The sequence below is a fragment of the Kogia breviceps genome, chromosome 9 (assembly GCF_026419965.1).
Source record: "Kogia breviceps isolate mKogBre1 chromosome 9, mKogBre1 haplotype 1, whole genome shotgun sequence".
Lineage (NCBI taxonomy): Eukaryota > Metazoa > Chordata > Mammalia > Artiodactyla > Physeteridae > Kogia > Kogia breviceps.
Window position 1 is genome coordinate 50010813 of NC_081318.1, and position 23361 is coordinate 50034173.

Here is a 23361-nt window from a genome sequence, read left to right on the forward strand (position 1 = left end):
AACAAACTAGAGTCTGAGTATCAAAATTTCACTTGAATGAAACAAGTTCCTCTTGCATGACCTGCAAGTTATTTTTTAAAATAAATTTATTTTTGGCTGTGTTGGGTCTTCATTGCTGCACACGGGCTTTCTCTAGTTGCGGTGAGCAGGGGCTACTCTTCGTAGCAGTGTGTGGGCTTCTCATTGTGGTGGCTTCTCTTGCTGAGGAGCACAGGCTCTAGGCACACGGGCTCAGTAGTTGTGGCTCCCGGTTCTACAGTGCAGGCTCAGTAGTTGTGGCACATGGGCTTATTTGCTCCACAGCATGTGGGATCTTCCTGGACCAGAGCCCACACCCGTGTCCCCTGCACTGGCAGGCGGATTCTTAACCACTAAGCCACCAGGGAAGTTCCCTGGAACTCATTTTAACAAGAAAACCTTTGTGTTAATATATATTCTACTTGAAATTCCTAAACTCAAAGGATCTAAAACGGGTACTCTAATGCCTTAGTGATATCACACTATTTACAAATGTGAAGTTAATACAGTGAACGTGTTTTCTACTCCCACTATAAAGGTCATCAGATTAAAAAAAAGTCTAACCACATAAAGGAATATAAAACTATTTATTGACCACTGTTCACCAGTATTTACAATAAAGTAAACAATATACAGTTGAATAACATTCTGATTACTACAAAGTTATTGTTTTCCCTGGCTTCTGCTGAACCAGTAACCCAAAATACTGAGATTGAGCCTACATGTAAGGAATGGGTTGGGGTAAAGTTTGAAAAAATGTGCAGGTCAAGTTTAGAAAACTTTGTTCACTCATTTATTCCTGCAGATCCTAAACTGCCAACATCTCTAACCATCTGATTAGGTTTCCATTAACAAGTCTGAGACACTCCATGTATCACAGTCTTTCAATAAATACTGCACACGGATTTCAACTTCTTATAAAAGAATGGTTTGCCAAAAGGAAGCTTTAAGTGTCCATTTAACTAAGTGTTGCTTGGCTAATTAAAACATACCAGAATTTTTCTATTTTTTTCATTTGGGTTGACAGATAAAATTTTCCTCTCGGGGGGTTTTACATATAAAACTGCATTTATATGATGGTAGATATGGATGCAGATTCTGATAGGGCTGCTTTAAAAAATTATCCAACTTAAATTGTTTAATTTGTCTCATTAATTACAAAATTATTTAATTTGAAAAGTTAAGACTTAAATTTTCAATTTAAGTTGGAGTGATTTCTTATATTGCTCAAAATGATAAGAATCCCAGAAACATGGGCTCATCCATGGTTGTGAAAGGCTGTTGTTTTGGTAAATGTGTTTAAACAATAACCAAAAAACCCCCAAACCACTTACATATGTATTTTATGTATACACATACAGAAAACCCAGAATGGTCCTTAGGCATATATGAGTTAAATGCAAATTCTAAATTCTGATTGAGTAATGACTATGGAGATTTTCCCCAACATTTAGAAAAGCTGTTCTCTAATGCAGAGGAAATAATATACCATGGTATCAAATGTTCTCTTCTGCTAAAGGAAGCAACTACAGAAAGCTTTTATTTGTTCAAAGTAACCAGTGCTACAGATGCAAAAAAAACAAAAACAAAACCCCCCAAACCCCCCCCAAAACCCAACAGCTTCCCCAATACTACTTCAAAACGAACATATCAAACTTGATTTTCGTTAGAATGTAGTTATTTCTTCACACTAATAAATCAAAAAACCAAGACCCAGATTTTATATATATATATAAATATATATAAAAAGCAATGCAAACAATTATTGAGCTTCATCTTCTGGACAAGAATGCCAAGTTAGTCTCTCCTCATAAAAAGCAATTACAATTTGAGGACACTTCATATTTGCCTCTTTTGCGAGCACCAAGTCCGCCTCATCTGAATCTTTCCTGTTGTGAAGAAAAAAAATATTCAATTAAAAAGTCTAAACTGTTTTTTTGTCAACTGATAACCATTTACTTAAAGATCATAACTCAATCAAAAGGTATTGTTTCAGGGTTATGTGGTTACTTGTGGCTGTGTTCCAATAAAACTTAATTTTCCAAAACAGGCCACAGTTTGCCACTCACTGCTTTAGCAAAGTAACTAGAACCATCCTTTTAGTAGATAATTACTCTCTACCTAATGATGGTCAACTATTTATAAAACCTAGGTAGATACGTTTTTTAAAAATTTGCAAGTTTTTAAAAAACATTATCTATTCTTACTTTAAAATATAACAGAAATTACCCACACACTTACCATTTCATGAGAAACATTAATTCTCCACTGCTGTCTGTGGCACCAATTATTCGCTCTGGGTCAAGACCTCTGGCAAAACCTCTTGGTTTATCAGCCTGTTTAAAAGAGGTTAAATGATTATTTACATAAATGTTCCCACACATTTTTTTCAGAGAGCAAACTAACAATATTAACTTCTAATTTGTTTTCATGATATGTAACTTTTAAATAAAAACCTTCTGATGGTGAAACAAACGACCAGAGCAAGAGCCCATATTTAGTACTAAAACACATATTAATTTCTATTAAACAAGCAGAAAAAACAAATCTGGATGTCTAAAATATTCTAAATCATAAATCAAGAAAACAGACAAAACTTTCTTCATTCAAAGACACCAAAAGGCAGGAAAAAAACCCAATCTCTTTTTTTCTGTTAATTCTAATCAATTAATAATTATAAATTATTGAAAGTCAGTATTTCTTTTTTTTTGGCGGTACACGGGCCTCTCACTGCTGTGGCCTCCCCCCCTGCAGAGCACAGGCTCCGGACGTGCAGGCTCAGCGGCCATGGCTCACGGGCCCAGCCGCTCCGCGGCATGTGGTATTTTCCCGGATCGGGTCACGAACCCGCGTCCCCTGCATCGGCAGGCGGACTCTCAACCACTGCGCCACCAGGGAAGCCCGAAGTCAGTATTTCAAATTACTTCTAGGAATCGTCTAAATTATCCACGTTATTTTTAAAGCACACAGAAACTATAAACAGCAAAATAATAACTTTAAAATGAGACTAATCAGTATTGTAATCAATCTGAATTACAGTAAAGCTCATAAAGTACTTAGTATAAACCAAAACTATGGTCTGAGGGTCTCCCGGGGATGCCTGAGACCTGGAGTATCTGTTTATCTGCAAGATCTCCTCTTTTCATGTATCTGTGACTTTAGATTGTCTTTGCATATCTCCATCAAACAGCAAATCGAATACAGGACTAATGCCTTGTTAAGACAGACACTGACAAGATTTGCAAAAATGTAAAATGCCACTCTTTTCATTTAAAGTTATTTTTCATGAAAAGTTATAAGTAACATGTAATAGTCTTCGTCATTCTTAACTGAATATACAAAACTGTATAAGTTTCTACTTTAATCTCTAATGCAGTTAGTACTGATAGTTATAATCCATATACATAAGTTTTTTGGGATCCTCAATAATTTTCTAGAGTGTAAAGGGGACTTGAGACCAAAAAAGAGAAGTGCTTACATAACAAATCCTTTCTCCCCATGAGACTTTACATCATTATCTCGAGCTCTGGAGTCAGACTGCCTAGGTTATAATGATGACTCTAACCTTCACTTGCTGTGTGGCTTTGGGCAAGTTAACCTCTTTGTGATTCAGGTTCATTTTCTATAAAATACATATAATTAATACTATCTGTTTCATAGAAATTTTAAAGTATTTTCGAAAAGCAAATTAAGTCATTTAGAACACTGCTTGCCACATCACGGGCTCAATACAGGATAACTATTGTTATTAAACAGTGCTTCTGTTGAGCATGTGGTTGACTTCCAATTTCCTTACAACTGATTCTTAAGATTCTTGTTACCTTTTTTGCCTTGGCTGCTAAAGTGTTCAGAACCAAATTTGTAGCCCACCTGTTTCCCTTCTGTAAAAAATGAGGGTAATACCTATGATCTTGACAGAACTGTCATTAAGAGTTAATGGACTGGGACTTCCCTGGTGGTGCAGTGGTTAAGAACCTGCCTGCTGATGCAGGGGACACGGGTTTGAGTCCTGGGCCAGGAAGATTCCACATGCCTCGGCGCAACTAAGCCCGTGCACCACAACTACTGAGCCTGTGCTCTAGAGCCTATGTGCCACAACTACTGAGCCCACGCGCCTAGAGCCCATGCTCCGCAACAAGAGAAGCCACTGCAATGAGAATCTCACGCACTGCAATGAAGAGTAGTCCCCATTCGCCGCAACTAGAGAAAAGCCCGCATGCAGCAACGAAGACCCAACACAGCCAAAAAAAAAAAAAAAGTTAATGGACTGTGAGGTACTTAGCATCTAGTTCAAACGATCAAATTTTAAATCTAAAGTTCTTATCAATAAATCTGTATTGTATGCTTAGTCCCCAAGCCTAGATATAATTCAGACCCAAGACCTTTTCCCAAATTGCCATGTTAGGCCAAAAGGCAGGGCAAGTATGTTTTAAAGTTGAGGGTAGAAGCAAGGATTTATGTAATTTGCTCAAAGCCACAAAGAAATCAATGAAGCAAAGATTGGCTCAAAATACACATGCAGTGGATGAACCAATTATCTCATTTTATGCCAATAAAAATTAATTGAAAAATTATTATCCAAGATTATATACTTCAAAATCAAAGTACTGTTTGGCAATACAAGGATCATGTGCCAAAGTTGTGGTCACTACCACTCACTAATGATCTATCATCAAAATGTGCTATGTAGATTGTTTTCACTGTATTGTTTTTACTTAAGACAGCTGGTCTCGATCAGAGGCAACCATCTGATCTGAAGTCAAATTCATCAATCTATCCAAAATAACACTAGCACAATTTTAAGTGGTGTAAGCACTTACTAGACATTTACACAATGTAGGGTAAACATGCCTATCATTTCTGTCCCAAATATTAAACACTGAGTATTTAAAAAAGGCCTTTAAATGATATTTTTAAAGTACTTGAGTTTTGAGAAGTATTTAAAAAATCAAGTCATCCTTTTACAAAAAGCCAGTTTGCTGGCCAATGTTTTATACGTACAGCATCTCTTTTCTTCTTTGATTTGCTATCATCAGATTCACTGTCAGATAAAGATTTTCTTTTTGTTCCATCTTTTTCTTTACCAGCTTTTTGAGAATTAAGAAATGCTTCAATTAACTCTGGACAATCTAAATTTTCTTCGGGTTCCCAAGTATTGTCTGCACTGTGTTCAGTTAAAAAAAAAAATTCATTCAGTTAAACATGGTTCATCACCATCATCCAAATCCATTTAATACATACCTGACAAAGTCCTCTGTACTGCAGATATTAATCATTTCCCCCCTCCCCTCACATTCTTTTGAGGGAATCTATACTTTCTTTTGTGTCTACTTTCACAGTCCGTACTAAGTGGGCAATGTTATTACCTCCAAGGTAACTGAACCTGACTCTAGCAGAATAACTGGAACCAATATTTTTCCAAGTTATGCAGACAACTCACTTTAGAATTCCTCTGAAGAGCCTTTAAAAAAGGTGGATTCCTGGTTCCCACCTCAAATTACTTTATCAGATTGTGCCTAGGGTTGAGGTCTCCAATACTGTGTTTCAAAACACAGCAATTCAGAGGCGCTCTCAAATGTAAGACAGTATTTTCAATTTCTGCTGGGTACTCAAATTGGGAAGTGATATAAAACAGGGGTTGGCAACTCACAAGTCAAATCCAGCCTCTTGTATGGCTGGCAAACTAAGACTGTTTTTTACATTTTTAACTGGTTGAGGGAAAAAAATGTCACAATAAAAGTCATATGGAATTGAATTTGGGGGCCCATAAACAAAAGCATTATTAGAACACAGCCATGTTCATCTGTTTAATGTATTGCCTATTGCTGCTTTTGTCCTACATTCTCAGAGTTGAATAGCTGTGACAGAAGCCCACAAAGCCTAGATTATCTACTATGTTGACTCTTAAAGTCTGCCAATCCCTGATATACAGCAGAGACGACCATTTCCATGTGTTTTTCAGAAGGGCTGGAAAGAAAATGAGTATCAATTACCAAATGTGAAAGTAAGATCACCCTACACCACTAGTTATAAGATTGCTAACTTTGTGTGCTCTGACCCAGAAAGCCTTTACAGAACTAGACAGAATGAAATTAATCATTTTAGAGATGCTTTTAACCTTTGGTTACAATTTGGTCTGTTGATGCCCAGACTCTACTTCTTAGAGATTAGGATACAGTAAACCTAGTGTAGGACCTGAATTATGATGAGCACTTCTGTTTAAGACCCACTAGTATACCTTGCATAGCTTCACTATTTTTTTGGCCTACACGGAAAACCGTGTAGGTCAGGTATTCTAGGTAGTACAATATCCAACTACATTAAAAAGCAAACTGTGCTCTATATTATATAAATATGACTCTCCAAGGTAATCAACTAGACTCAAATCTGCTAGGTTACCACCGTAGGCAAAAGACATGGCTCTTTTTAAACATACCTCAAACAAGATACCCTGGATTAAAGATGCTTTTAAATTTAAAGAAACTTACAGAAAATGGATAAAAGATCTTAGACTAAAACCAAATTTTAAATGTTATTTAAGTGCAGTTAAACATATAATAAAAGCACTGAGATTTCTTACTCTGTAAATCCCTTCCACTTCAGGAAATACTCCACCTTCCCATTGACTACACGTCGGTCCAGTACTTTTTCTACCACAAATTCTTCAGGTTCTGCCTCTTCGACTTTTTTACTCTTTCCATTCTGTTTCTTTCCCATTTTTTGCTAAAACAAAACAAAAGACAGATTTAAGAAATGTCTTTTTTTGATTTAATACATTTTAAAGGCTAGACTACTTATATTATCGTTGCATTTAACACCTAAATTTCCACTTCTATATCCCAGAGCAGATACCTTCTGAGAAGGTAAAAGTTAACAGATAATAAAATAAAGGAATTCTTGATTCTGTGGGTTTAGCTCAAAACTATCACCCACCACCCTTCACTGAAATGATACAATCAAAAACATTCTTTGAAAGCAGTTTTATCTTTTCCTGGTCTTATTTCTATGTAGTCTACAAGACCAAATTTAGTAGAGTTTTCACTCATTTTAACCACAGGACAGCAACAAACAACTATTAGAAACTATTAGAGAATGATACAAAGGAGAATAACTAGTAGTGACAGGTCTTATTAGTGAACCTATATAGACCCATTAAAACTACAGCCCCCAAACACTAAGACCCCCTTTCCCAAATGAAACACCAATGTTAAAATCCTCAACAATTTAAGAGAAAAACTGACTGCAGAACATAAACATGTTTCAGAACCCTGATATCAATTGCAGGGTCAACCAATGAGACCATGAATAGGTTAAAAAGGACAAGATCATTTCCCCATCATCTCTGTATATAATGTCACTGACCACTCAGAACAAACCTATAATGCTGTCACTTCAAGAGGCCAAAAATGCTGGATCATTTTAATTATCTAATGTGAAAAAATCCTTCTCTTGGCTTCTCAAGAGAAAGACTAAACTGGTAGCCAATGAAACTAACTTACTAGTTTTTAGGTTAGATTTTTTTTTTTTTTTTTGGTATAACACTCTGAGAGAAGCAGGAGACCAAGCTCAACAGACCAATAACTCAAAACAGATTTGTTACTGAAAATGGATAAACTTTCAAAAAAACCCGGAAATGGTTATTAAGAGACTAAGGACGGAAATCCCACATGTTACGTTCGTCTTGGAATCATTTCACCTTAAAACAGGTGCTATTAAAAAAAAAAATTAATTGCTTAGTCACTAAAGTCATCCCTCCTAAAGCATGTAAGCAGAAAAATTAACAGCAGTGCCTCAAGACTGCAAAGAACATTTAAAAATACGTAATCATTTAGAGGTGTACACACATATAAGAAATAAAAATCCTCTGAAACTTAAATAATGCAGCAAACACCTGATTTTGTTGGATACCATTCCCCATGTCAGGTCTTATAACTTTCATTAGTCAAGATACTTGGTTATGGCACCCAGTCAAAAACCCTTCTGCCTCCATACAGTACAAGGAAGGTAATGATGGTGGTAGAGGAAAGAGTGAAGAAAAACTGGTATATACCAAAGCTTATCAGACACTGATCGTAAATGAAAAACAAAAAGTATGTCCATAAAACTAAGAGGCTAACAGAGTAAACAGGAAAACAAAAATAAACACAGAAAATGAAAGATTAAAAAAAATTGGTAAAAGAAATGAAGTATTTACTATGGCACCCATAAACTAGTTTCAAATGCTCTTTTTCTTTTTAAAAGAAAATCCACCCACTTTCCCATTTAAATTACAGCACACATTATCTCACAACACTAACAAAATTATTTTAAAATGCAAAGTTAGGTAGATTCTCAAGACTATCAAACTACATGCAAAGCAATTTAATTTTAATAGAAGCATCTATTTGCTTTCTGTATCTATACTCATCCTCACAGTCTCAGGCACAGCTATTTCGTTTCCCATCCAATACTTTTGATACCGATGATTGTAAGCCAATTTAATTATCTACATTTTGGTTTATTGATTATGAAATTTGAAGGACAGTTCAATCCTGAGGAAGCACAGATTATGCTTTGTGCTTTTTCCATTGATGGCTTTGATGGGAATAAATTATGCCACCAAACAGGCTTTATATTTAAATGTTTCTCAGGATGTTTGACTTAAAAGTGCAATCTAATGATGAAACAAATTAAAAATCACCAACGTGCCCTTTATATTGCAAAACCCAAGGGGAGAACACACAAACCAAAACCGTTTTGCTTTATTTAAATGTTAACTCACCTTTATATACTTGCAACTGTTATTAACGCAATGCGTTAGAATTAAATACTGTTGAGAACCATAACTTTGAATTTCGTGATTTTTATGTGAACATTCCAATGGCTATGTTAAAACTCCAAAGTTGACATGGCTGAATACATACATGTCTACATATTTATAGAAGTTTTAATGAAGCCTAAGAATGCAAACTGTGGGTTTAAAAAACTGCTGGAGAGAAAAAACTTAATTGCTCAAAAGATCCAGAAGATCTAGTTTCCTCTCTTTCCTGGACTTATCTGTGATGTTTTTTCATGTAGTGTATTAAAAAAACCGCACTGCAATGATTTAAATTTAAGACCCGTCTGTATTTTAGAATAACCAAGTTTGAAATATGACAGTGACCAAAATAATTCGAAACATTCAATGACTTTTGTCTCCAGCTAAGTGTACAAGGTAACCATTCTTTAAACAGGGCAACGCTGAAAATACTTGCTTTCTCTGGAATTCAGTAGAGTGATTTAGAGAATAGTATGCCAATCAACAAGGGCTTTATTGCTTTGTCTGTGTATGCTTGTAACATTCTTCCAGATCACATAAGTTTTTGTATCTTTATTTCAAAATAAGAATACTTGGTAAAAATTTATTTCGTGCTACTCTCCCAAGATTAGGTTTCTCTAAACGAATCAAGACACTATTAAGCCAAGTCAATAAATATCTCAATGTAGTAATTTCCTTTTTAAAAGTTCCTAACTCTCACCATAATAAAGTGGGGCGGGAAGGGACTGGAAACTATATATGGATGTAAATTTCTCAACCACAGAGATACAAAGTTATAATTTTTGGAGAAAAAAGTTTGCATTAGATCCTTAAATATTTTAGGTTGTCATTAACTTACCAATGTAGTTTTATTGGACGCCATTTTTTATTGCAGACTTGAAGAGCTATTACTAGAAAAATGCATGACAGTTAAAAAAGTTTGCAAGACACAAAAAAGTAGCTAAACATAAGTTTTGTTTGGATTCCAACCCCCACCTAGGTAACTTACGGTATCAAACATGTATACAAATCCACAGAGAAGCAGTTTTAAGATTCTGCACAAACTAGTGATACGAGCCTGAGTGTATCAGTGTTGTAACCAAGTGTACCTAGATAACCTTACCGGGCACGTTAGTACCCGAGAAAGCTTTACAGGGTTAAAAAATAGACAATTTTTTTTCCCAATCCAAATCCCACTTATAACCATTGTCAGAATTTTTTTTTAATGGCCAAATAATATGGTTCAAAATCAAACGACTGCCCAAACGATCACAATAACCAATTACTGTGAATTTCTCCTCTACACTTAACAGTCCAAAGAGTCGCCTATGTAATGTAATCCCAACCTGGTTTCTTTCTTCTTAGCAACCCTCCCTTTCCAATCACTAGTTAAAAAACTAAACGAGAAACACACCGAGATATTCCAGTCCCATTTCGTGCCACTGTTGAAACCAAATCACCTCTTTCTGCACTTTCATCCGCTCCCCTTAAGCCCCTGCCCCACCCGGCTTAACAAGGCCTCAGCGCCCGGCCCCCGCCCCGCCCCCTCCCCCCCACGGGAGAGCGGGCCTCGTGGTCAGCGCATCCGCGGGGAGAAACAAAGGCCGCACCGCGGGGGCTCAAGGGCACTGCGCCACGGGGCCCGCGCCTCCCCCGACCAGGCGGCGGCCACGTAACGGAGCACCCGCCGCAGCCTCCGGACATCGGCCGCGCGGATACGGGAGAATGCACCGCCCTCCCTGGAGGCCCAAGTCGCCAACCGAGGCCGGGAGGGGAAGGAGAGCCCCTCTTCTTGATTCGGGATGGGGGAGGGGAGAAAGAAATGCGCTTTGTCTAGAAATAAGGCAGTTGTCGCCACAGCTTTCAACCTTGGGGAGAAGAGTCTCGTCCCCTAAACCAACTACAGACGCCGGCCTAGCGCCAGGCCCGCCGCGGGGTCTCTGTTCGCCTCTCCTTTCCTTCCCACCAGCTCCTGATTCAGGGTCGGGCGGGGAAGGGATGGGAAGCGGGGAACTGGGGGTCTCTGGAGCGCATGTGGTATCTTAAGCAACACCACTGAGTGAAAGCTAGAGAAAAAGAAAGACACCGACTTCACCACCTCCGAGCTGCTCCGGGTCCCGGGTCTGCAACGTCTCCAGCCCTGCGCGCCTCAAGCTCCAGCCACATCCGAAGGGGAGGGGGCTGGGGAGCTGCGCGCGGGGCCGCCGCCGGGGGGAGGGGAAGGTGGCACCGCCCACGCCCAGCGGCAGCGAGGGGCGGGGTGGGGCCGTGCGCCGCGCAGTGCCCGCCGGGAGCCCGAGCCCCGGAGGGAGAAGGGGAGGGGGCGGCGACAGTAGCGCTTACCGTTCGTGGCGTGGCGCCTGGTGGTCCCCGGAGGGGAGGGAGAGGGAAGGGGGGGGGGTGAGGGCCGTGACCGAAGTCTCCTCGTCGGAGGTTTTTCCTGCTTTGCAGCAGTAGTGCCTGGCGCCAAAACAGGACTCCGCCCACTTCCTTGCTCCTGGGGTTGGGTGCCTCCGAACGCTGGGGGTAGGTGGGGGGGGGAGGGAAATCGGAAAATAAAAACGAGCGCCCCTTTCGACTACCCGCGAGGTCGACACCGAAAGCGTTGGCCAGGGTTAGGCTGGTGGAGCATGAAGTGTAATTTTTTTACCATAAGTCGTTTCGGGTGTTTCCGGAAGGGGCCGAGTCGGTCCTCCGCGCAGAGGAAGGGTGGGGGAGGGAAAACGCAGTAGAATAGGCTATTAGGTTTTTTTTTAAACACTGGGGTGGGGGAGATTATCAAAGCGTTGCTATAAGGACCACCTCCGGGGTTGAGGGGGCTGGACCTCTGGGCTGAAGATTAAGCTCCTCCCAACAACGTTAATTTCAAAATGCGCGACCGTTTCTCACCTGCCCTGCGCCAAGGCGGGGGCTGGACCCAGTTCCGAGAGTCAAATACGCAGTACTCGAGCCTGCCACAATTCACAGAGCCCTTTTACGCAACTGACGTCAAGCACCACTACTGGCCGCAAGGGGGAGGGGCACGTACTTGGCGCAAGGAGGTCGTAGAGCGTTCCCGCCATTGGCGGCGGTTAGGGCGTTTACGCAACGGCCTGACGTAGGGGAGGACGCGTTAGTCGGGGGGAAGGTTCTAGAAAAGCGGCGGCAGCGGCTCTAGCGGCAGTAGCAGCAGCGCCGGGTCCAGAGTGGAGGTGCTCCTAGCGGTGTTGTTTCTCGAGGAGCGGCAGTTCTCACTACAGCGCCAGGACGAGTCCGGTTCGTGTTCGTCCGCGGAGATCTCTCTCATCTCGCTCGGCTGCGGGAAATCGGGCTGAAGCGACTGAGTCCGCGATGGAGGTAACGGGTTTGAAATCAATGAGTTGTTGGAAAGGGCATGGCGAGGCCGTTGGCGCCTCATTGGAAGTCGGCCATCCGCCTCCGTGGGAAAGCGGCAGCGAAATTGGGCCACTTCAGAAGCGGCTGGCCTCAGGATATTTTTGAAGAGGGGTCGTTAGTGGAGGCCTGATTGTACAGCGCTTTCCCCACCCTCAGTCTCCCGGCGCCATTTCCCTTTGCTGGGGGTGGGGGATGGGGAGCTTCCACATGGCGGACGCAGCTCCAGTTTAGTGAAAATGGGGCGCGGAGGCAGGAATTTTTACTCCCTTTTTACAGCACGCTGGTTTGGGGGCCCCGGCGTCTCCGCGCTTGAGCGTTTCGGCGGGCTTCGGGTCCTCGCGAGTTGGACTGCGGAGCTTCCCCTCCCCCCTCCCGGGAACCGGATTTGGCGGCCGCCATTTTCATTTCTCTCCTTCCTCGCAGTGTTTTCCTTTTAACTCTCTAAGTTCAACTAGTTTGACTCTTTTAACAAAGAATAGAAGTGCTTGAGTTTTTTTTTTTTGGTCGGACTGTTTTCATGCCGTTTCGAGGTGGACTCCGAGTGTCTTGTGAGCTTGGGTTTTTTAAGTCTTGCGCACCTCATTAAAGGCTCGCTCCCTTCCCCTCGATGAAATGGCGCCATTGCGTTCAGGAGCCGCACCAAAGGGCGGGGGGAGGGGGCGGCGTTCTCCAGGGCGCGTTCGCACGGCTTAGGAGGAGGTAAAACCATATAGGGTGTCGGGCCCGGTTTAAGGCGAGCGGTAGTATGAAGACCACATTTTGTTTTCCAGCCCTTGTTTATTTGAGTAACGGTTTTACTTGGGTCTGCGGTAATTAAAAAGACAGTTGAATCGTAGGAAACTTTAGAAATGAAGAATCAGATTTAGAGCCATCAGCTTACTACCGACTATGTGGGAGGCCGTGGGGGAAGGAGGGCTGTGCGGGCGGATTTTCCTGTTCAGAATCCCTTATTTTTCTGAAGGATTCTGTTTGAAACGTAGTATTTGTATTTTAAATATTTTTACTGGGAAATTTAATCTTTACTGGGCAAGACCACAGGTATTTATTTATTAGTGATAAGTTAGAAATCATGAAAATGAAGTAAAAATGATTTTATAGTTGTACTCTGGTTAAAGCATGGCTCAGTCCTTCAATGCGTGTGTTGCTATATACAAAACTTTTAGGCTGGGCCGCTATGTTTTTGAACTTTGTCACTTTTCTCGTTTATGTTTGCAATCATGATTGATGATTACATTGATAAGCATAAGGTCTCAAGCGAAGGGGGTCTACCTGGGTATTTTCCTTGACCCTAAGCACGCTTATAAAATAACTTTGTTTGTAATCGATAGTGGACAGCGGGTAAGTTTGGAAAATGAGGTAAGTAATGAGTTTTTGCCTTTGGTGATTTGTAAAAGTTGTTGTAGACGTTATTTTTTGATCTATTAAATTTATTTGGGTTTTTAAAGGCCTATTAACTGACAATATTTGGAGTAAATAAAATTTGCTTAAGAGTCCAAATACTAGTATGCTAAGTAACCTATAATATTTTAAGTGTCTCAGGAGCTAGTTTGATTATTTGTTTTCACAGTTTTCAGAGTCCTGAAAAAGTTAACTATATAGGGAAAAAACAGAATTGCTTATTGCTGTAATTTATGAGCTGTTGGGAGAATGTCATGCATGGAGAGAGGAACTTCATAGAAGAACTATGGGTTGAGAGTTGTAATGCTGTTTGATAACAGTTGGTCACCGACATTGTGACTAACTTTCGTTTCTGAATGTTCTTAGTTTTTTAACCTAGTTAACTGAAAACAATGACCCAGCCTGCCTTAACTCATAGCCCAAAATACAGAGCTGTTAATGCAACTTATTTGCTTGCTGGTTTGTAAGGATTTTTTCAGCCCAGGCTCTTTTTCTTTTCACATGTGAAAGTTGTTAATGCTGTGTAATTTGCCAGAAGACCACTAAGTTCAACATGGTGAAGTGTAAATTGTAGTACTTTAGCTACGCGATAGTCACAGTGGTCATTTAAATATATTTATGGTTTTGAAAAGTGAGATGATTACAGTGTCTTAACTATGTTTCTGCCTTTACGCTCAGTAATGGTTCAGATTGTGTTGCCTACATGTCAAAAACTATGTTAAAACTTTTTAAAGTTTTAGACACAGTTAATTATGAAAGTTATCCTGCCTTGGTCAGAAGAGAGGTAAATTTTAAGGGTATTTTGGTACATATATTGAACGCTTAAAATTTTCTGTAACCGAGAGCTGGTATATGGGGAGAGAACAATACTAGGTTTTTGAAAATTGTGTTATATTAGAATCACCACCAGAGGGAGCAATGAAGGGAAACTCGCTTTTCAAATAACTGAATTCTCAAATAAATGGCAACTGTTGGTTATAAGAAGGCAACAGTTTTTATATTTAAAAAATTTATTTAAACGTTCTCTGTTCTGGGTTATAGGATTGAATGCTGCAGATTTTGATAAGAATCTTAACTTTACAGTCACCAGGGAGTAGATTTGCTCCTTTTTCTTCAGAAAGTTTTTTTAACTAAGTTATGCTAGATTTGTTTAAAATAATTTAATGTGAAGTAAACTTAGATCAAGCGTTAATGATTTTGAAACTTGTGTAGTTCAGCTGAGGCAATTTTTTTGGTGTAACACAACTAATGCAGTTTAACATATGGTTTAAATTTGATGTAAGTTTTTTTTTTCCCCCCCAGAAAACTTTAGAAACTGTTCCTTTGGAGAGGAAAAAGGTACTCTGCCAGCAGGTCACCTCATATTTAAGAATTTAATTTCCTGCATACAAAGAGAAAATGTAAATAAAAATTGAAATGATGTTTTCCTTTGCAGAGAGAAAAGGAACAATTCCGTAAACTCTTTATTGGTGGCTTGAGCTTTGAAACTACAGAAGAAAGTTTGAGGAACTACTACGAGCAATGGGGAAAACTTACAGACTGTGTGGTACGTTAAGTGTGGAAGTGCTTAGGGATAGTACTTCAAGAGTTGGGTTTCTCTGTTTAAAATTAGTGAATCATGGAGAAAATCACTTTTAAATTCATGTTCATTATTTTAAAATGCTGTAAGTGTTGATATTAAATGGTAACATCATTCCTTTGGATTTAAAGGTAATGAGGGATCCTGCAAGCAAAAGATCAAGAGGATTTGGTTTTGTAACTTTTTCATCCATGGCTGAGGTTGATGCTGCCATGGCTGCAAGACCTCATTCAATTGATGGGAGAGTGGTTGAGCCAAAACGTGCTGTTGCAAGAGAGGTGAGCAAATACATAACTTGTTGGTTCAAACAATTTTGAGGAAAATTCCATTTTGCTCTTGCTCAAGATTAGAAAGTGACTTTTGAAAGAACAAAGTTATCTGTATTTAGCTCAAAGTGTTTTTTTTTTTTAGTAGAGCTTCGTTGGGTTTTTGTACTTCTAATTTCCTAGACTAAGTTATTTCCAAGACTAGGTTCTTATTCATAAGGTGCCTTAGTATTGGTCATAGGATAGAAGCCATGTGTGTTACTCAGATAGTGTGCCTTAGTTCATGTTTGTGGTTTCTTCAGTCAGGATGATTTTTTCTGTTTCAGGAATCTGGAAAGCCAGGGGCTCATGTAACTGTGAAGAAGCTGTTTGTAGGTGGAATTAAAGAAGATACTGAGGAACATCATCTTAGAGATTACTTTGAGGAATATGGAAAAATTGATACCATTGAGATAATTACCGATAGGCAGTCTGGAAAGAAAAGAGGCTTTGGGTTTGTTACTTTTGATGACCATGATCCTGTGGATAAGATTGTGTGTAAGTGTCCATAAGTGCTGAGGGTGTAGCTCTTTCACATTTTAAGTTTTGGGTATGTTAACACCTAAAACTGTTAAAAAGTAAAGTTTAACTTGTAACCTAGCTAATATTATAGGATGATGACTTAATGGACTCTGAATTTTTCATTCCAGTGCAGAAATACCATACTATCAATGGTCATAATGCAGAAGTAAGGAAGGCTTTATCTAGACAAGAAATGCAGGAAGTCCAAAGTTCTAGAAGTGGAAGAGGAGGTAACTTCAATTCCATTTTTTTCTTAAGATTTATTTGTAGAAATGTTTGTTAACTAACCAGGGTATTTATTGTAGGCAACTTTGGTTTTGGAGATTCTCGCGGTGGTGGTGGAAATTTTGGACCAGGACCAGGAAGTAACTTCAGAGGAGGATCTGGTAAGTCCACCTTCTAAGTTTAGAAGGGTGAATGTGCTTGAAAACTATGAGTTTTAATTAGAATCTAGGAAATCCAGCCTAATTTTTAAAAAGTTATTCTTAAGATCTAATGTAGATTCTGTCCTGATGGGATATTCTGATTTGGCTAGGCAAGAGGTAACATTTTAAAAGTCTTATAGTTATAGTCAAGGACAAATAATTGCATAGATCCTTTATGGTTTTCAGTTCTGGAAGAGTTAAGGTAGTGCAGCCATCTTAAATTTATGAGGTATTTCTGAATAGTTTGGTGGAAGTACAGTAAAGGCTTATATGTATAGGTTTGAAGAGGTCTGTGTCTTTGTTTTTTGCTTTGGGTTTTATATGTAGGTTAATCTGAATTAATGTAGTGTGGTGCCAACAGAAAAACTGCCGCTGTCCATTGTCATTCCTTTTTGTAAATGAATATCTTAAGTGGAGGTTTGCCAAGTCCAAACCCCAAATCAGGCAGTTATCCTGATGATGAAATTGAATTCAAATACTTTAGTGTATTTTTAACACTAAAATACACAGTAAGACCACTGTACGGCATAAGGGGAATGGGTTCCTAATAACGAATCCATAGATACTAATAGATAACACAGGAAGGGAGGGTAAGGAATTGAGTGGCATGAACCACAGGAAAATAATAATTTTTTTTGTTCTGCCCTTAACAGATGGATATGGAAGTGGTCGTGGATTTGGGGATGGCTATAATGGGTATGGAGGAGGACCTGGAGGTCAGTTTCTTCTACGCATCTTAAGATTTAATCACACCGTGTGTTGTCCGTTTTTGAGTGTATACATGAGATTTTTCTTAATGTTTTATCTTTTGTAAAGGGATTAGGTAATAATGGTTCAGTTATTTGGATTTTTATTGATTTGCATCTTGTAAATTATAAAAGGAAAAATGTAGTTGTAGGTGTTTTGTGTACTTTTGCAAAATCAATTGGGTAGCTTTTAAATGAGAATTTTAAAATGCCGTTTAAAGAAAGCTGCCCTGTTGTTTTTCAAGCAAGAGAATTGGAGATAGATGTGATATTTTGTGTACTGTTTTTCTGAAAAAGTATAGAAAAGTGGTTCTGAGCAAGATCAACATGTAAGGGGAATGTATGTAAGAGCCCTGTGTTGTCTTAGCTCTTACCAAGATGAGTCCAGGAGGATAATGTTCCAAAAGTCCCCAAAGGAACTTTTCCAGAACATACACAAGTGTGCTCCTGTGTCCAGCTAAGGTGGTGAACCACTGTTAAATATCAAGTGATGTGTTTTGTTGAAGTACAGAAAAGAGTGATACTTGCTGACAAATGTCTTAATAGAAAGGAACAAGACATTTAAAACTGATCTAAGTAATAGGCCTTATTTCTGGTTTTGCCCTCATTAGGCATGACTCAGGAGTCACATAAGTCTCACTATTTCCAATATTGCTTTGAACAAATATTTTGGCTTGAGAAAGATGAGTTTTTGTATTTACTGCAAGCAATCTGAGAATACCAATTTAAGTTTAATTACATGCAAGTTTGCTAATTTCTGGTCCTCCCCCCATTTCTACTCAGGAGAAGGGTGGTGGGCATTTTATTTAAGAGACATGGTAATTCACAAAGAAACATGAGTTAGGAACTTAATCTTTTGGACCAGCAGGAAGATGTGGTTCTTCTACTTTGTTCCATTAGTCTGCACATCTTGTCTGCCCCACCCCACCTACAACCTTACACAAAACATAAATAGGATTTCAGGATACCTTCCAGAGAATCCATGATGTGTCTTTAGTTTTAGGGGAGACCTGTGGCATCACAGGTATTTATTTCTAAAGGTTTTATCCAGTTTTTAGTGGGTAGGCACTCCCCACCCCCAAGCGTTTACCAAGGATGGATATCAGAATCTGCCCTTGAGGATTTTAGAGATTTTGTAGAATAAATATCTTACTTAAAAAAATACGTGTTTTGGAAAGCTGTAAGTGGGTGTTCAAATGGCATTGAAAATATTAAGTAATTACTTAAAGGCTTATTTTATAATAGGTGGCAATTTTGGAGGTAGCCCTGGTTATGGAGGAGGAAGAGGAGGATATGGTGGTGGAGGACCTGGATATGGCAACCAGGGTGGGGGCTACGGAGGTGGTTATGACAACTATGGAGGAGGTAATAAATTCACCTGCATCTTTATGTGGGAATTTGGATTGGAATTAATGATTTTCAACACATGAGATTTTTCATTTCATTGTTGTTGATGGTTGTCTTTTAAAAAAAAATGTAGAATTGTAGATAGGTGTTTTGCATTTATTCTGATCTGTTATTGTGGGAATTTTGTCTTAAGTACTTAGCATGTATCACTGGTTTAATATTTGGTTGTGTTGTGGGGTTTATTGTACAGAAATTTCCAAATTTTTTACAGGAAATTATGGAAGTGGAAATTACAATGATTTTGGAAATTATAACCAGCAACCTTCTAACTACGGTCCAATGAAGAGTGGAAACTTTGGTGGTAGCAGAAACATGGGGGGACCATATGGTGGAGGTAATTTATTAGATTTTTCAAATTTGTGATGGAAATACTGTGTTTCATGACTTTGAAGAAAGATAACTTTCAAGTTTATGCTTGGGTAACACTTCCCATCAAATACACAGTGTTATTGAGAGTAAAATTTTGGGAAAACAAAAATAACATTACTGGGGGGGGATTATGGTGGGAGTGGGATGTTCAGTGATATAAAATATTTTGGGGTTAGTGAAGTGGATTAGATGTTTTCAGTGGCTTTGGCTGATTAAGAAAAAGCCAAATAAAATTGCTGAGCATATTGCAAGTGGTATAAATTTTGTATGACTCTTAGAAGCTAATTTAGTAAATCTGAACTTTTCGTTCACATCATTGTTGAGAGTTGTTAGTGGGACAGAAATAGATTCCTTATGTTTCTTATGCTGGGTATACTTTCTTAAAAAATCTTTGAAATGATGGTGGAAGAGAGCCCTCTAAAGGAGTAGCAGTAGTAAAATGTTTTCAAGTTTAAAGGAAAAAATAGAAAAATCTGTGAATCTGGATAATTTAATCTTCTGCGTTAAAGAGGCTAACTAGAAACGGTCTCTGATCTGCATGTTTTAAGGAGTGTATGGCTGTAAAATAAAATCAGCTGTAGAACTTGGGAAATCAAAATAAGTTTGCTTTCTCTTGTTCCGATAATTCTAGGAAACTATGGTCCAGGAGGCAGTGGAGGAAGTGGGGGTTATGGAGGGAGAAGCCGATATTGAGCTTCTTCCTATTTACCATGGGTAAGTAGCTTTTAAGTTTCACTTTATTAATATCTTGGGAGACCTAGCTGCCAGGAGTTAAAAGCTTTTTAGGATCATGTTATCTTTCCTTAAAACCTGGTTAGATGGATAATTTCATAACCTATTTTTTTTTACTCTTTACTTCTGTTGAAACAGGCTTCACTGTATAAATAGGAGAGGATGAGAGCCCAGAGGTAACAGAACAGCTTCAGGTTATCGAAATAACAATGTTAAGGAAACTCTTATCTCAGTCATGCATAAATATGCAGTGATATGGCAGAAGACACCAGAGCAGATGCAGAGAGCCATTTTGTGAATGGATTGGATTATTTAATAACATTACCTTACTGTGGAGGAAGGATTGTAAAAAAAAAAAAAAAAAATGCCTTTGAGACAGTTTCTTAGCTTTTTAATTGTTGTTTCTTTCTAGTGGTCTTTGTAAGAGTGTAGAAGCATTCCTTCTTTGATAATGTTAAATTTGTAAGTTTCAGGTGACATGTGAAACCTTTTTTAAGATTTTTCTCAAAGTTTTGAAAAGCTATTAGCCAGGATCATGGTGTAATAAGACATAACGTTTTTCCTTTAAAAAAAATTTAAGTGCGTGTGTAGAGTTAAGAAGCTGTTGTACATTTATGATTTAATAAAATAATTCTAAAGGAAATTGTGTAATTATAGACTTTTTATTTTAAATAAGTTAAGGAGTGGGTAGTATAATTAAGGTCCATTGCAAAGCTGTTGTTATATTTGTGTAAGATAAATGCTGGTCAGATATAAGTGTGTTGTCTGCAATTCATCAGGATTAAAGTATCTAGATAACTTAAGGGATATCTCTGCAAGGAGAAACACCTTTTTAGATCTTTTAGATGCTGCTTCTTCAATGCAAGGAAAGGAAATAACCCCAGCGAGGTACTCTTCAGGGATACAGGTCTAGTACAAGAGAACTCTTGACGGCTACTAAGTTCAGCCAGTCTTAAGGAACTGTGCTGTTTCTACAAAGCTTTAACTACAGTAGTTTATAAGGATGCCAACGAAAGCTGAGGGTGTAGAGCAAAATAGTTCTAAGCTTCAGTTAAACTTCTTTAGGTAAGATCTCATTTACTTTTCCTTTCTTAATTTTCCTCCCCAAAAGATAAACTAATACTCTTCAATGGTCTTTCAGTATAGTGGTTCTCATGTAGTTTAACATAGCTATAAATTGAGTTTAACAATTTATAAACTCAAGAGAATAATTTTATAAACCCTGTTTTCCAATCTGTCATTAAATTATTTTGGTTGTTTTTTTTCCCCTTTTTTTCCTTCTTTCCCATCCCCCTCCCCCTCTATGAAGATTCAGGTGCTTAACATATCATTTTTTTCCCTGCTGGAATTTTAGCATTGATATGAACCATGGACAAGTATATTCTGCTGCCACAAAGACTGTAAAGTGCTTCATTTCAACAGCTGAGGCAAGCCAAGTGATCATTAATAAAGCTTTTCTTGGTTCCTTCAGTGGTGTTGGTAGTGAAATGGTAGGTAAAAGTTAGGCTGCAAGTTGAATAAATCATGAAATTTCCCATCGTTACACCCTTGTGTATTCACATTTCTTGGATCAAGCATTTTGAGTGAACTAGGGATTTTTTTTTTATTAAAAATAAAGACGTTTTGTTCTTCTGTTATTTTGATACGGTTCTAGCTTTACATGCTTATCAGGATCAGGCTAAGGAGAAGGTAGGGCAAGATGGTTAAATCTACTTTCAGATAATTTATATTTATGAATAAAAGTGTCTACATTATAAATCTTGTATGTATCCAATTCTAAATACTTAGGTTTAAATGTGGTAATTCTTTCCCAATTCCTAACCTATAGGAGAGACGTAGGTTGGCTGCTGAAGTTTCATTTCTTAGATGTCATCAGAGATTGATTGCCTGGCTTTATTGCCTTTCCAGGAATGTGATAATCAGGGCATATTCTACTGTATGCACCTGTGAGTCTTCTTTGATCCTAAGACCACCACTGAAATTATTTAGGTTCTTTGGACAAACATGATAAACTTCTTCAGATACTTTTTTTTTCCTTTGGCAGGAAGGTGTCTTGCTGCAGGTAACTAATGAAGAAGTGGTCAACCACAGAATCTTCAAGAAATAAGAAATTCTGTACCATCTGAAAGTAGTTCTTGTTGGTGCCTTCATTTTAAAAAGCACTCTTAAGATTAAAGGGAAATGTTTTCTGATAAAATAAGACTTCATTTAGTACAGGTTCTTAATATATAACAATTACAAATTGAGTATTGTTTGTAATGGAGTAACATCAAATCAGCTAGAGAGAGAAATGTATCGTGTTTTGAATTAGGTTTTGTGAGTAGACAGATTAAAATTCTATTTTAAATATAAAGTTTATTAAAATAAATACTTTTGTATTCAAATACTTGGTGTAATGTTTACACATAAAATGTGAATCTTGTTCTATGAACATTAAGTTGTCTAAAGGATTGCCATCCACTAGATTTCTAAAGCAGTTTCACAAAGCAATGCATATTGCCATTTTCCTTTCAATATGGATAGACAAACGAGAAAAGCATTGTGGACATTATTGGCTGTCCCTAATAAAATGCCATTCTTTATACACTGTATATTCAGCGTTTGAATAATGCTACACATTTCTGGCTTTGCCTTGTATGTTTAACATTGCTGGTGGTGTTTTTAGTCATTACAGATTCTAACCAGCTAAAGTGGTCCAACCAAGTTTGGTGGCTATGCAAAGGCATTGAGACAAAATCTGTCATTAGTTTGAAATGTGAATTAGCTCTGTTTCGTTATACACTTAGTATCAGGTGGTTGTCTTAAAGGGTGAAACATGGTGGATAAAATTTAATAGGCAGTGAATTTCTTACTTGGATGTTCACTTGAAATGATGAAAAACCAGAAAAATAGTAGGGGACAAAGAGTAAAGTTGACTTGTTCTAACTATTTCTTTTGGTTTTGATATGAGGTATCACAGGTAAGTCAAACAAATGATGGCTAACGGAAGATGAGCTTTGCATCCATTGTCAGCTATAAATTTGTTTACGTTTGGCCGTGGATTTACTAGGGAAAAATAATTCTTAATGTCTTAAAAATGTCTAGCTCTACAAAGAAGTTAACTTTTGAAGATAAATCAAGTTGGTATAATACAACCCTAAAATACTCAGCGTTTAACACCAGCACAAATAGGGGAAGACATCTGTATTATGTATTAATGGGGTGAAATGACCTAGCTTTATTGAAATGTGCAATAGGTAATGTTGAGTATTATGTGTGTGTGTATATTGTGTTGAGCTGCTAATTTTCTTTTAGAAATTGAGATTTAAGGACCTTTTTGTTCTAAAAGGAAATATTTGAGACCTGTTACATTTTCACCTCACAGTGTGTTTGGAAGTCAGCAATTTGGAAGCAGCTTAGCTGTGCGATTTATAGCTGAAGCTCAGGGTTGTATGTAAGTCAGGGAAAACGACTGGGGCTGGAATATTTGAATCCAAAATGGCCTTCTGACAGGACTGAAGGTTGGTACTGGCCATTTCCTTTACCCATAGCGAAGCAACGAAAGAATCCTCAAAATACAACCAGTGTTTCTGTAAGTTATCTTGTGATCAGCGTGGGAGGGGAGGGTCTTACTCACATGACGACCAAAAAGCAAGAGTTATTGGGAGTCATCTTGGTGGATGGCTTCCATACCTGGAGTGTTTTCCTCTTTGGTAAAAGCTTTTGAAAC

General features: G+C 38.4%; 2 protein-coding genes across 20 annotated transcripts; one reads left to right on the forward strand and one right to left on the reverse strand.

The window, feature by feature from the left end:
• Positions 1 to 586: 586 nt before the first annotated feature.
• CBX3 (chromobox 3) lies at positions 587 to 11778 on the reverse strand. Of its 4 annotated transcripts, none has more exons than XM_067042450.1 (7): positions 11684 to 11778; positions 11138 to 11314; positions 9654 to 9705; positions 6599 to 6741; positions 5020 to 5182; positions 2260 to 2354; positions 587 to 1907 (listed from the first exon to the last, which is right to left on the reverse strand). In XM_067042450.1, exons 3-7 carry the CDS (start codon positions 9675 to 9677, stop codon positions 1781 to 1783), a joined length of 552 nt encoding a protein of 183 aa, XP_066898551.1. In that variant the 5' UTR covers positions 9678 to 9705; positions 11138 to 11314; positions 11684 to 11778; the 3' UTR covers positions 587 to 1780. The 4 variants fall into 4 exon arrangements, with proteins under 4 accessions (XP_066898551.1, XP_058929677.1, XP_058929676.1 ...); XM_059073694.2 differs by lacking the exon at positions 11684 to 11778 and adding an exon at positions 11445 to 11599; XM_059073693.2 differs by lacking the exons at positions 11138 to 11314; positions 11684 to 11778 and adding an exon at positions 10885 to 11031.
• HNRNPA2B1 (heterogeneous nuclear ribonucleoprotein A2/B1) lies at positions 11675 to 22243 on the forward strand. Of its 16 annotated transcripts, none has more exons than XR_010842197.1 (13): positions 11839 to 12130; positions 15003 to 15113; positions 15278 to 15424; positions 15739 to 15949; positions 16102 to 16203; positions 16279 to 16359; positions 17052 to 17114; positions 18390 to 18509; positions 18763 to 18885; positions 19552 to 19634; positions 19791 to 20717; positions 21007 to 21142; positions 21697 to 22243. XR_010842197.1 is itself a non-coding variant. In XM_059073686.2 (12 exons), the coding sequence occupies exons 1-11, from the start codon at positions 12125 to 12127 to the stop codon at positions 19611 to 19613; spliced, it is 1062 nt and encodes a 353-aa protein (XP_058929669.1). In that variant the 5' UTR covers positions 11675 to 12124; the 3' UTR covers positions 19614 to 19634; positions 19791 to 20295. The 16 variants fall into 16 exon arrangements, 7 of the variants coding, with proteins under 7 accessions (XP_058929669.1, XP_066898546.1, XP_066898549.1 ...); XR_010842200.1 differs by lacking the exon at positions 19791 to 20717 and adding an exon at positions 21481 to 21598 and having other exon boundaries at positions 21007 to 21079; XR_009337239.2 differs by lacking the exon at positions 19791 to 20717 and adding an exon at positions 14870 to 14905 and having other exon boundaries at positions 11906 to 12130.
• The last annotated feature ends 1118 nt before the right edge of the window (positions 22244 to 23361 follow it).